Source organism: Panthera leo, chromosome B4 (assembly GCF_018350215.1).
Source record: "Panthera leo isolate Ple1 chromosome B4, P.leo_Ple1_pat1.1, whole genome shotgun sequence".
In the NCBI taxonomy this organism is placed as follows: Eukaryota; Metazoa; Chordata; class Mammalia; order Carnivora; family Felidae; genus Panthera; species Panthera leo.
Window position 1 is genome coordinate 109,733,141 of NC_056685.1, and position 14,285 is coordinate 109,747,425.

The window sequence follows — 14,285 nt, forward strand, 5'->3', positions numbered from 1 at the left end:
CTATCATTTTGTTGTTCTTCAAGCAGTCCTCACTGTTCTTGGTCTCTTTGCAGTTCTACATAAATTTTAGGACTCGTTTGAATTTTGATTGAGATTACTGTTCTTATATTTTTAAAGTATATGATGAGTATCAAATCATACGGCAATTCAAATGTCATCTGATGTATTTACAAGAGTATATCGATTTTCATTTTTAAATGTCAGTGTTGATAAAATGTTGGACCTTTTGCAACTATTTAAATTTATGATGAGTTTAATAAAAATGTTTTAAGGAATAGTTCATCAAAAATAAAGACCAATGTTCATGATAACCTTGCCATTGAGTGTATTAAAATATACATCAGAAGGAGAAAGTTACAATATAGGAAAAACAGCAATTTTGGTGACAAGAAACTACCCAGTTAAATTATGGAATAAAATAATTCAGGTGAATTAGTTGGTAATCAAGTAATGCAAAAACAAAAAAATTCCATTTAGACAGTTAAATTTTCCCTTTATAGTGGTTAAAACAATGGTGTACTAACAGTTTTGATACATATTAGTATATCTTTGTTGTTTTACAGTAACTTTCCCATGGGATTTGCATTTTAAAGAAGTACTGTAATGTACTTTCCATGAATTTACACAAATAGATCATTTTCATCACCTTGATTTTTCTACCTATAGCATGGTTTCATACCACTAAAATCAATTTTGGTGTGATCAGATCGATTTCATCTAACTCTTTGGAAAAAGACATACTTTTTTAATATCATGTAGTAACATCACTGTTTTTGTAGTCACTCCTTCCCTCATTTTAGGCAAAAGACATTAGTTTTCCTTCAGGGAATCACCTTTTCCCCATCTTCAATTCCTTTAATTTGAATGACAATGACATCCTAGACCCAAGGATTAGCTATTCCCTTGGCCTGAACAATTACCAGGGATGAATATGTTTCCCACATCATTAGATGAGGCTCAATGTTAAGGCTTTAACTTGAAAAAGATTTCTTCCTTCAGAGTTTACTTTGGAATGACAATGGTAATGATGACAATAATGAGTGTTTACTCGTTGCCAGAGATTCTTCTGAACTATTAGGTATTAATTCATTAAATATCTAAACCAACCCCATGATATAGGTATTATTACTATCTCTACTATACAGATGAAGAAACTAGGCCACAGAGATATTAAGCTGCCCAAGGTTATGGTGGGAAGTATGTGGCAAAATGAGATTTTAATCCAGTCTGACTCAGGGTTCTCCATCTTTGGGCTTCTGTGGGCAACTCTAGTATGCAGAGAATGGCAACAAGCCCAGAGCCAAGGGTTGGCAAAGGAAGCCCTAGATACATCTGGGTCTAAGTTCAGCTCTGTCCTTAATCTCTTCAGGTACATGAGCCAATAATTTCCAGTTTTCCCTCAAATCTGATGAAGGTGGGTTTGTCTTTTTAAAATCAGTGGTGTACTGGAGTAGACTCAGATCAGCAAATGAGAACTGATTGTTATTTTGCAAGCTGATAGATGTTACACTGGTAACTTGAAATCATCGATGGTAAGAATATTTGCTCTATGGAAATAAGCAAATTCTGCATTTTGTTTTGTTTTTGTTTTTATTTTTGGCAGAGTGGGGACAGGGAGGAGAATAAGTTTTTAAACATTTAACAGGACATCAGTGCTTTTCAACCAAGAGAATCTCGTTTAGTATATATGATAGACCACTGTGTCATGGCCAGACATTTCAAAAATGAACAACTACTTTCTGTGCTTAATCTATTTTCAAAACAAATTCAATTCCTTTCACTCATATGTCATGCAGGCTGTCATCATAATGCAATATTCCCTGCTATAAATTCCTTCCATAACTAGAACAAAGGCAATACAAAGGCAAAACAGGTAGATTATAAGAATCTTTTGCTTGAATGATTCAGTTATTTTTAGACAAATAAGTTGTTTTTATTCATATTCTTTGGGAATTGGGTACTATCCTTCCCTTTGGTTGAAAGAGTTAAAAAGATGATTATTTTTTTGTATAACCCCCAGAGTAGAGGCTTTTCAATTTTTTTCTTTACTTTTCATAATTCTTTAGGAAAAACCTCATGGAATGATTTGATTAGGGCATTAGAAACATCTGTATAGTTTTTAAAATATATTGATTCATCTTTTTTGCAGTATTCTTGCCAAAAATGTTTAATCTAAATCTAAGTAGGATAAAACAAACAAACAAATTCCCATTTAAAATATATTCTGGGGGTGTCTGGGTGTCTCAGTCGGTTAAACGTCCGACTTCGGCTCAGGTCATGATCTCATGGTTGGTTCGTGAGTTCAAGCCCCACATGGGACTCTCTGCTGTCAGCACAGAGTCTGCTTTGGATCCTCTGTCTCCCTCTCTCTCTGCCCCTCCTTTGCTCACACTCTCTCTCTCTCTCTCTCTCTCAAAAAGAAATAAACATTTAAAATTTTTTAAACAAAAATAAATAAATAAATAAAGGATATTCTGCAAAGCAACCAGCCTGAATTCTTTAAAATGTCAAATGAAAGAAAAAAAATCATGTAGATATTAAAAAGACATGACAACTAATTGCAATAAATGGTGCCTAATTGGATCCTGGATTGAAAAAAACAAAAACAACTATAAGGCTACACTATTCAACACATTGTCCTGGGAACCTGACAGCTTGTTAGAAATACTGACCCAGGTCCCAGCCTAGACACACTGAATCAAACTGCAATTTCATTAGATCTCCAAGTAATTGAATAGTTCTTAAAAAGGGGGATAAATAATTATAGGTACACTATATGCATATAGGTAAATATTATACTTACATATATGTAAGTACAATAGAGGGAAAAGAGTAATTTGACAAAATGTTTATTTGTGTATCTGTTGAAGAGTACATGGATGGCTGTTCATTGAACTATTTTTGCAGCTTCTCTGTTGAAAATGTTTGAAGTGAAATGTTGGAGGAAAAACACACAGTGAAGGCTGGACTCAACACTTAGCAGTTTAATTGGTGGTCTAGGTGGTGACTAGGAAATTTTTTGTTGTCATTGTTGGTTATTATTTTTTTAAGCTCCTCCAGTAATTCTAAATTTTTTAAGTGTTTTATTTATTTTTGAGAGAGAGGGAGACACAGAGTGCGAGTGGTGGAGGAGCAGAGAGAGAGGGAGACAGAATCTGAAGCAGACTCCAGGCTCTGAGCTGTCAGCACAGAGCCCAATGCAGGGTTTGAACCCAGGAACTGTGAGATCATGACCTGAGCTGAAGTCGGACACTTAACCAACTGAGCCACCCAGGCGCCCCTAAACTCCCCCAGTAATTCTAATTGGGAGCTAGAGTTGAGGACCTCTGGATTAGGTGAACACCAGATGGGGTACCTTCACTTCTGGGCTTCAGATGATTAAAGGGAAGAAATTTCACTGATGTGTTGCCACAAATAAATGGAAAAAATAAACTTAGAGAAAGAGGAAACCTTATTTAATGGAAATATACGTAACTCAGAAATGCTAGATGTAGTTCACTGTTTACTGTAAATTAAAAGAAAAAAAGGGAGTTTTCTATTAAAGTAAAGGATCTTAATAGCTTTAAAAGGAACGCTATGGGGTAGGGAAGTGTAGAGTAGAATTAGCCTCTCAAAAGGATGAAGCCGGGTTAGGAAGTCTTGTGGGTGAGTCCACTCAAATGACCAAAAGAACTGGAGCATTCTTGAAATGCCATCTCTGGTTTTCTTGTTGTTGTTTTGTTTTTGTAAGACAGTCTTAGAGTCTAACAGAACCAGGTATCCTGCCTAAGATGTTTAGCTTTCCTAGGCCTCAGTTTCCTCATCTATAATGGGGATGTTGATAGTATCTGTTTAGCAGGTTTTTGTGAAGAGGCATGCAAAGTGCCCAACATAGTGCTGCCACAAGAAAATACTTAATTTTAGAAATTATGCGAAAGCACTGAATATGAGATTTTTCTTGTTTCTCGTCACCTGACTTCATTTTTTTTTAAATCATAATTAAAGTTTCAGTTTACATAATCCTAAAGAACAAATCGGTGGAGGTCTCAAATGCAAAGGTAACTAACAAATGTTAGGCCTAGAGAACTCCTATTTGAATACATGCCTTTATTTTGTTGCACTTTTACAAGGCACTATGGACCAAAGATGAGAACATAAACAGTGTCCAGTCAGGATGAAGAGTCCCCCATCCAACCACAAATTGTTCCAGGCATCACCACTGTGTGGGTTAGGGCATTTACACTACCCATCCCCCTCTTCCCAAAAGAGGAAAGAATGGAGTTGAACACGTTTCTTTTCTTCTTATAACTATTAACAACTGTTCCTCTCCCCAACCCACACACAAAATTAGTCTGTTTTGCCAAGTCAAATATTCAAGTCAAAGTGTTTATTAAACTATTTAAGAACCATATAAATTACAATGGTTTGCCAATGCTTAGAATAAAAAGGTCATGTACACATATAGAATAGGCTAGACTTTCTAATTTATTTTTACATTTATTCATTTTTGAGAGACAGAGAGAGAGCACAAGTGGGGGAGAGGCAGAGAGAGAGGGAGACACAGAATCCAAAGCAGGTTCCAGGCTCTGAATTGTCAGCACAGAGCCTGACGCTGGGCTTGAACTCACAAATTGCAAGATCATGACCCAAACCAAAGTCAGATGCTTAACCAACTGAGCCACCAGGTGCCCCTAAGCTAGACTTTCTACAGTGAGCTGATCTAAAGTTCATTTCAACTGGTCAGATAGTCAGCTGTCCAAGGCACCTCTAAGACACTGACTTAGAAAAAATAAGAATCAAATTATTCTATTCAATTATCTATCGTAGAATAATGTGGCAATTAGCCAAGGAGGTGAGCAGGTGCTTCAGTGTTTGAGCCACTGTGTTTTGAGCAAATTATCCCTTAACTAAACTTAGAGATTTTCTTAAGGGGAAGGGTTTGTCTGAATACGCTCACCTCTGATGTATACCATGGAAGAAAGAGCACATACGTACCATGCTTGCAAAGAAAATATAATATGTACTCAGAAATGCCTAGAAAATTCTTATAATTATAGCAAATATCAACTGAATTATGTTTTCTTAGCATTATGATTTAGTTTATTAGCTATTTGCTTTTAAATTTGAGGATGGTAACCAGAGGGATTAGACCTCTTTTTTAAATGTCTGGTTTAGCAACATTTAAATGAAGTCTCTTTCAAAAGAGTCCAAAACCTTTTTTAATTTGCTAGCAGGTTAAATTTTAAATTGCAAAAAGACTAACTGGCAGTTTTATATTCTCAGACAAAATATGTAGAACTTTTGATAATTGCACTTAGTGCTTAAAGATATACAATGGCAAATCACATATTGAAAAATTGCTTTTGGCAAGCAGCTCATTCTGGAAGAGCACAGCTGGTGACTTAGATAGCATGGCTGTGGCTCCAACCCATGATGGGGTCTCAATTTCTCAAGCAGAAGCCCTAGAAAGTTTTACAGGTTGCACATTTAAATATCTAAATTTGGGGGCACCAGGGTGGCTCAGTCGGTTAAGTGCCCAACTCTTGATTTTGGCTCAGGTCATGACCTCACAGTTCCTGAGATCAAGTGCCATGTGTGCTGGGCAAGGAGCCTGCTTAAGATTCTTTCTCTCCCTCCTCTACCTCTGCCCCTCCCCTGCTTGCGCTAGCTTTCTCTCTCTCTCTCTCTCTCGCTCCTAAAAATAAATATCTAAATTTTCCCTTATTTTAACCTAAGAGACAACACTATACATAAACTCCACAGTGCTATGTGTGAGCCGATACTTACATTTTACTATAAAAAGTTGTCATAATCCCACCCTGAATTTATTAATCATATGCCCTTACTGAAACATAAAAAGGTGGATTGTAATAAAGGTATAACCTTGTAAATTTTGTGTAAGGTGAGAAGATTTATGGTCCTAGTTTGGGTTAATGTGAAACTTGGTAGATCAGTGTTCCTGGAAATACTGTAGGAAAGATTAGGTTTACAGAAAATCAAATTATTCTTATTGAGTTGAAATATTTTTTAAATGAACAGATGATATGGTAGTTCAACACATAACTCAAACAAGTATGTTAATTCCTTAAGTTTGTTAATTCGGTTCTGGAAATTAAATCTTCTTTCCTATAGAACAGAAATGTGTCTGGGCAGAGGGAAAATAGTTGCCTGCTTAACACAAATCCATACTGCTCAGGACATCCTAGGGTGGAATTGGCAACTGTGTGAAGGGTAATATTATGTTCCTTCTTTAAGTGCTTGGGATTCATCCGTGAACAAAATAAAGATTCCTGCTGTTATGGAACTTTCACTCTATAGGGCAGAGTCAGACAAGAAACAATAGACGTAGTAAACAAGGAACTTCTACTGTATCTGAAATGTGTGTGTATCTGTGTGTGTGTGTGTATCTCAAAAAGAATGGAGAGCAAGGCCAGGAATATTGGAAATGTGTAAGGAGGAAGTGATAAGGCTGACTACATTCCAAGAAGAGTGTTTAGATTAGACCTCATTAATAGGTCATTTTTGTGGAAAGCCTTGAAGAGGTAAAGGAATTAGCTATAAAGATATTAACAGAAGAGCATTTCATGCAAAGCCCCTAAAGCAGGGAAAAGCAAGGGAACTAGTGTGGTTGGAGAGAGTGAGCAAGTAAAAGAGTTATGTAAGATAAATTCAGAGTCAACAGGGCATCAAATCAAGTAGGGTCATGTAAGCCTCTGTTAAGGACTCTGCTTTTACTCTGAATTAAATGAAAAGCCACTGGAAGTATGACATCTGAGCATATCACTCTGGCAACTGTGCTTAGAACAGACATAGAAGGACAAGAGTTGAAGAGTTAAGAGGCTGTTGCGATAATTCAGGCATCAGATGATGGTAGTGGCATGGCCCAGGGTGGGAGTAGCAGGAATGATGAGAAAAGGCAGACTCTGGATATGTTAAGAAAGTAATCAGGATTTTTGTATGGATTGGATGTGAGATATGAGATTACCAAGGGAGTAGACAGAAAAGAGAACTAAGGACTATCTCCTAGAACATTCCACATGTAAGAAGTTGAGGAAAAATCAACAAGGGAGAGTGAAAATAGAGCACTATGTACACAAGCGTTAGAAAAAAAATTTTTTTAAGTATAGCATCGCATCAAATATTGCTAATGGTTCAAATTATGTAAAGACTGAGAATTGACCACTGGATTTAACAATTTGTGTAACACTGGTGAAAGGGGCTGAAAAGCCTTTTTTTTACACAGGATTAAGAGACAATGGGAGAGGAAGATCCGATAACAGCAGGAATAGACAACCGTTTTGAGGAGAACTGCTACAAAGGGAAAGAAAAATATGGGTTTGTAGCTTGTGAGAGAATGAATCAAGAGAATGGAGTATTTTTTCTAATAATTAGAGAAATAAATATATACTTGTATGCTGATAGGAATGATCCAATAAAAATGAAAAAAAAATGATATAGAAGACAGAGGAAAGACTTGTTGCATCAGTGTTCTTGAGTAGACCAGAGTGGATAAGATGTAGTTAATAAATGGAAAGATAGCCTTTGGCTAGGCGCTCATCTTTGGTAAGAGTAGGGAAAAGGCAAGTACACATTCTAATAGATGAGTATAGATGGAAATTTGTGGAGGCTATCCTCATTACTTAAAGTTTCTCAGTTCAGTCAGATGTAAGGTCATCACCTAAGGTGGGTGGGGGGATAGGAAGTTTAAGGAAGGAGGAAGGTATGAAACGAAGGTGTAGGAGAATATAGAAGAACTGGGGAAGTATTGTGTGGTATGATTGGCAGTCAGCATTAAGGTCTCATTTGAGGTCTGTGGTCATGAATTTAATTCAATAAGCACACCTACATATTTTACCAAAGCTATGTTCAGCTGTGATAGATTCAGGAACTGAGTAGGTGGCAAGTTGTGTTTATGGTTGCTAAGCAAGTACAGTGAAGGCAGAAAGTAGCAAGAGAGTAGAAGTTGTATGCAAGGGACAGATTACTAGATTGAGGTTCGAGAAGATATCCGGGGGGTAAGGGATTATGAAAAGATGGTACAAACAATGAATTGAAGGTCCCAGTGGACTTGAAGCATTGTTTACCTCAAGATTCTGGAAGGACTGAAATAGAAAACAAGCCATAGGGTGAAATGCATGTAATCGAGATCATGGGGTACGTGGTGGTAATTAGCATTTGGTTATGACTAAGAGAGAGTGACTGAGATGGGGAAGAAAAGATCAGTGGAGGAATTGAGTTCGAGGAACTGAGAGGCTAGGGTGATGTGCATATCATATTTTTATATATTGAAATCACCAAGAATTGACACAGGAGTACAATGTGAGGACAATGAGCCAGGAGTTCAGACTTCTGAAAAACAAGGAGAGACCTGGATGGATGTAAACAGAGGCAAAAAAACAACAACAAAAACCAGCAACACTGTTGGCTGTTAATAATCTGTTGGCATGAAATACAAGCTGGATGGCTTTAGGGAGAAGGGACAGAGAGCAGTTTGAAGTTGGCAGTAAGGACCAAGGAAACCTTCTACCTCACCTCCAGGTCAAATGCTACTTGAGAGCTGGGAGAAAAAAAAACAGCCACCATTTGGCAAAGTGCTGCAGGAGAAGTAGGGTCTGGAGAAGAAAATTATGCTTATGTTAGATATGAAGATGAAGGGAAAGTTCAGAGAGGAAGTTGAGGAAGAATCCTGCTGGTAATGGAAAGTTGGGGAGGCATGGATGCAAGGGACCAAATAAGGATAGACATGAGTCAATTGAGAGATGGGCTTTCTGGTATTCACTGATATTAAATAATAGAAAACATATATATTGGTCTCTATCACCAGTTCCTGGAACAGAGCTCCTAAAATCCTTGTAATTTCATAAATAACAACAGTATGGGGGAGCATCTTTTGTTCTAATATTTGGCTTTTGACACTGCTTCCTGACATAGAACTCAAATCTCAGAAATTTCCTGGGTGATAGGAGAGTCCTTTGCTCTAAAGAGATGACTCTGGGTGGGCTCCTAATACCTTCAGGAAGGGGAGTTGTCACCAGAAAGATCAAGCCATAATTAGAGGCTTAGAACTTTCAGCCCTCTCCTCCCCATCCTCTAGGAAGGGGAGAGGGGCTGGATATTGAGTTAATAATCATGTCTGCACAATAAAAGCCTCCACAAAAATTCCAAAAATATGGGATTAGAAGAGCTTCCAAATTGGTGAACACATCTGCATATGGACAGCACACCCCAATTCCACAATAGAAGTTCCTGTGCTCTGGATCCTTCCAGACCTCACTCTATATACTTCTTCATCTGACTGTTCATCTGTATCCTTTATGATTTCCTATAGTATAAAATAAACTGGTCAACACAAGTAATTAGCTCCCTGAGTTCTGTGAACTATTCTAGCAGATGATGGAAGCTGAGGAGGGAGATCATGGAAACCTCCAATTTGTAGCCCAGTTAGGAGTTTGAGTAGCCTGGGGATCTACTACTTTTGATTGACATCTGAAGTAGTTTTTTGGGTGGGAGAGTCTTTTGGGAGCCCTCAACCCATAGGCTCTGTGTTAACTCCTAGTAGAGTTAGAACTGAATTGTAGGACACCAGATGGTGGTGTACAGTGTTGCTTGGAAAAAAATCATTGATGTGGGAGAAATCCACAACATCTAAAGTGTTGTATGGTAGTGGTATGAGAGCAAATAATAAACACACAGGAGTGTTTTTATTGTTCAAAAATAAACTCAGATAAATGGAAATAAAGGGCAGAATGAAATTGGTCCTGGTGAATTCAAAACAGATAAGGGTTGTGTGTTGAGGGTGTGTGGGAGGGTGTTACGGGTGTATGGCACTCTTGTGCCTATAGAGGAAGGAGGTATGAGAAAGCAGGGTATTAGCAGCCTACGAAACTCACTTATCCCTCTTACAATGAAGGTATAATGCCTAGGCTTTGGTCCCAGTGCATGGATCTGGTCTTGATTCTATTGAGAGAGAGGAAAGCTTACTCTAAGAGTCAGACTCAGTCTTGATACCTGTTGAAGAAATTAAGACTTCCAGAAAAGCCAGAAGTTACCTTTAGCCACCAGATTCTATGTCTAAAAATTAGAGTAAAAAACATGTAATCCCTACAGAATTTAGCTCAGGGCATTTCTAACAATGAGGAGCCCAATAATTGTCAATTGTACCCTTCTTTTGTACAGAGATGCAGTCTGTTTTCCTCTAGTCCTGAAAGAACTGGTTTGAAAAATAGTAATTTTATCATAGACCACTAAGAAGCAGAGTATTAACTATGTAGAAGGAATTTAGTACAACATTCCTGGTGAAATAAAATCATACTCTGTGTAAACCAATGAAGCGAAGTTGATCACTTAGTAGGTACAATAACTTTCACTACAGTAGGTACCCAGTAGTTTCTAGTCATTTGTCCATCCCCCATCCACCTATCTGTACATCCAATTTTACTGAATATCTGTGCTCCAGACACTGCAGAGAGCACTGGTGAGGAAACTAGTTATGATCTCCATCCTTATGATGTTTGCAGTCTAGTGAGGAAGAGAATTGTTGATCAAGGTATTGTATATATGATGACTTCCATGAGGTCAGAGTTTTCCAAAAGAAGGTAGAGGACCTAATTTTTACCATTTTCCAAGGATTATCTGAAGCCAATTTTTCAAATCCTAAAGGACTGATAACCTATAAGCTCATTTCTAAAATGATTCCATTGGCCATAGCAGGAGACTGGTGTAGAGCTATAGCACTAGGGAAACTGACTATCCCAACTCCTTAAGCAAGCTTCTTGCCACTAACTGTTTTGGGGTATCATGTCCTCTGTATCCCCTTCCCAGAACTTATGTTGACATTCACCACAAAGCAGTCTCAGGATCATCTATGTAGATTGAGTTGTGCCACAGCTTTTGCAGCAATGGGATTGCGTTTTCTCCACAACTGAAGCTTAAGAAGAACCACATGTACAGCTGTTCTTTTAGAAGCTGAAGTGTGCAGCCCAGAGCATGCCCCCTTATAAGATAGGTTTCTGTACACTCACAGGGAGCAACAGTGAGGCATGATAGCCAAGCTTGGCTCCAGTTGAAAGATGCTTTGCTGAGACACAATTTCCTTCTGCCTAGTGAGGTCAGTAGTCATTTCACTTTCAGGTGAATCCAGTCCACTTTAGCCGTGCACCGAGAAAGTTTAACTTGCTCTTTGTTCACTTCATCTTGGCAGTTACTTGATGGCTCATTCTAAGCCTTATCTCACGATTCTAGAGTCATCCCAAATTATCCATTGGCTATTAAATCACATTCATTTTGGCATACTTAATTTAATCTGTCATTCTGCACTGCTAATCCAAAACCAGATTATAATATGGTATATGTCCATGTTATTAAAAAAATATACTCACTGCTACTTGGTGGCAAAAATAATCCATTGATATTTCGAGGTTTGCTGTGATAAAAGATACAACTGATCTTCACACAACCAAGAGGTTGAGTTTCCCAGAAGCATGAAATGCTGCAGTTTTGCTAGACAAAGGAGGTGGGGGAAATGTAATGATCAGATGCCATACTCAAAATAAATACAACGTGCTACATGTGACAAAACTATCACGATTACTGATTTAGGATCATGTGTGTTTTCTGGCTTTCAGTGTTTCTAAAGTCTGCTATTTAAAAGATGCAATGGATATTTCTAAAATATAGTCCTCCATTTTTATAAGAATTTAAATTGAGCAACATGCAAAGTGCCTAAAATTAAGTAGTGGAAGAAAGAATCATTTTTTCTCTATTGTGTTGTAAGAGTGTACATTTCAATATTATTGAAAGGAGATTCTTTTAATAAACATGATGATGGTGCGTAATTCTACCTGCATTTCCATGTGTCTAAATCTGCAAAGTGGATCTAAACATTTTCCCTCTCTCCATAATGAGCACACAGTGTCACTGCCAAGGGCCTCTTCACAGTGTCGGAATCGGCACTGGGAACCCTAAAAGAAACAAGTAAACAGTATAGCAAACTCAACATACTGGCGTTAGTGTTCAACAACAGTAGGTTGCTAATTAATTAAAGAAAATATGACTAGATCAAATTAGAATCACAAAAAATACTACAAAACAAAGTCATAGGTCTAAATTTTAGCAAATGTGTTTAATTTTAGTGAGAGACTGATAATATAATGATTAAATAGTACAACATGCCACAAGTCACTGATAAATTGCTACTTTTTGTTATCTGTTAGTCCATATGATTCACTAAGAATAGATATATGAGAGCAGTGATAGTTTTAATCACAATCCAATGACAGAACAATTTAATTTCTCTTTCTGGAAAAAGCCAGCTCTTTGTCTTGTTTTTAAGAAACACTAGTCATATTCTAATTGTGAAGATGATCTCCATTAATCAATCCCTTTATTAGATAATGTTTTCTTAGTCTATGGAGATACTGTTAAGTGTGTTTCTACAGGGGAAGTGAATGGAGCTTAAACTTTATATTATTGTGGAATTTTAGGGAATTACCACATTATGCTACAGTAAATCTCTGTGCTTTATGCCCTTGGTCTACAGAGATAAACAATTGTGCCAATACATATATAAACATCTTTATATACCAACAAAAGCAAGTGTGGATCATTTTAATGGGATGCTATTGCTTTTTTTTTTTTTTTTTGTCTGCATCTTTTACACATAGGTCCACAGTTGGAAAAACTGCAGGCCATTATCTTCTTGACAGAGAGGTATGTCACATACAACAAAAATATTCCATTGAATTCTCTTTTGGCACATGTTCCATGTTTTTTTCTTATCTTTTATTACCCTCTTACTCCTGTCTTCACTATTTCCCCTTTTTAAAAGTGGATTTGTGGATCTCGTAGTATAGGATAGTGGACAGGGGCTAGATAAACCAGTATTTGAACTCTTGGTTCCATTACTTGTCCATAGTTACAAAGTTAATACATTACTCACCCTTTCTGTGCCTCAGTTTCCTTATCTGTATGAAAGGAATAAAATGCCCTCTTCACAGATTGTAAAAATTATATGAGGAAGGTATTGTGGTTGCTATTATTATTGTTATTTAATAATTTAATTATTTAGTAAGAATTTACCACCCATAAATTACTGTGCTAAGTACTTGAGGATACAGCAATAAAACAGACAAAACTCTGCACATATGGAATAGAAATTCTATTATTATTTATCATCTCTATGTTTAATTATAAGGGGACAGGCAATTGAAATGGATTTAATTCTTATGGTCAAAGAGGTTGAACCCATTCAGTTTTCCTAGCAGAGATGAAACACTTTAAATCACATTCATTGTGTCTTTCATTTTGGCATGAACATGAAGCTCCAAGTTTCTACATTTATTTGGTTTCAGTGAGATCCATTAATTCTAATCTCTTAAATATTTTTCCCCTTTAGCCTTAAAAACTTGAATTCATATTTAGCTAATTTGTTTATATTACTTCTTTTCCTTTTTCCACGTTATCATATATTTGCTGTTAAATGTCAACAGGGAAAAATTCAGTAATTGGGTTAATAAATTTCAAATAGGAAATTAATTAGATTTATTAAACAAAGTTTGATAGTAAGGTGAATTTAACTTTTTGAATTTATATGATTGGAATCACACTAACCATAACAATATGATGTATCATACAATGTTTCAATATGTTTCAGTATTAAAAATCTGATGTCTCAATGAGTCATTATATAGGCAAAAGTGAGACATGAAGACAAAAAATCCATAGGCATTTAACAATTGTAAACAAATAATAATTTTAATTTCCTTAGAGAAATTCAATATGTCAAAAATACATGATAAGCTTTTACTTCAGATTGAAAATATGTATAATATTTTGCAGGAAAATAATAAATTTTGACTCAGCAATACAAATTATTGCCTTATCTTCCTTCATTCTACTAAAAAGCTTAAGCATGTGAAGTACCATAAATTGTACAATATTTACCTTTATGCATGTTGAATTAAAAAAGAAATAGCAGTCATTCCCAACTTCTGCCATTTTCAACTCTCTTGCTGCTAATCCAATGTTTTTTAATATAAGAATTGCAGGAATGCAAATATGAGAACTATCAGTGTGTAAGGGGGGAAAATTTCTTTTCCACAGTCTTTCAGGCTATCAGTAGTATTCCTTTAAAACTGACCTCCTGTTGACAGTATATTACACCATAGATAATTCTTAAAGAAATTTAAATTAGAAGATACCTTCTCTAGCTTTGCAGAAATGTTGAATGTGGTTGCTAGTAAGCACACAAACTCAAACTTCCAGAATTTTCCTCATTGTTACCTAATCCATTGTTTGCTCATCATAAC

General features: G+C 36.5%; 1 protein-coding gene across 11 annotated transcripts in view; it reads right to left on the reverse strand.

Annotated features, from left to right (window-relative positions):
• The window catches only part of CB4H12orf50 (chromosome B4 C12orf50 homolog), a 42,124-nt gene that overhangs the window by 24,472 nt on the left and 3,367 nt on the right, over nucleotides 1-14,285 (reverse strand). For 5 of the 11 annotated variants that reach the window (XM_042947314.1, XM_042947310.1, XM_042947312.1 and 2 more), the window contains exons 4-5: nucleotides 11,820-11,939; nucleotides 11,358-11,478 (exon numbers count right to left, since the gene is read on the reverse strand). In XM_042947314.1, coding sequence (XP_042803248.1) covers nucleotides 11,358-11,478; nucleotides 11,820-11,831 — 133 coding nt within the window. In that variant the 5' untranslated portion in view covers nucleotides 11,832-11,939. Of the gene's footprint in view, nucleotides 1-11,357; nucleotides 11,479-11,819; nucleotides 11,940-13,920; nucleotides 14,144-14,177; nucleotides 14,267-14,285 lie in introns of those variants that run through there. The other 6 variants (XM_042947316.1, XM_042947308.1, XM_042947317.1 and 3 more) reach the window with 6 other exon arrangements.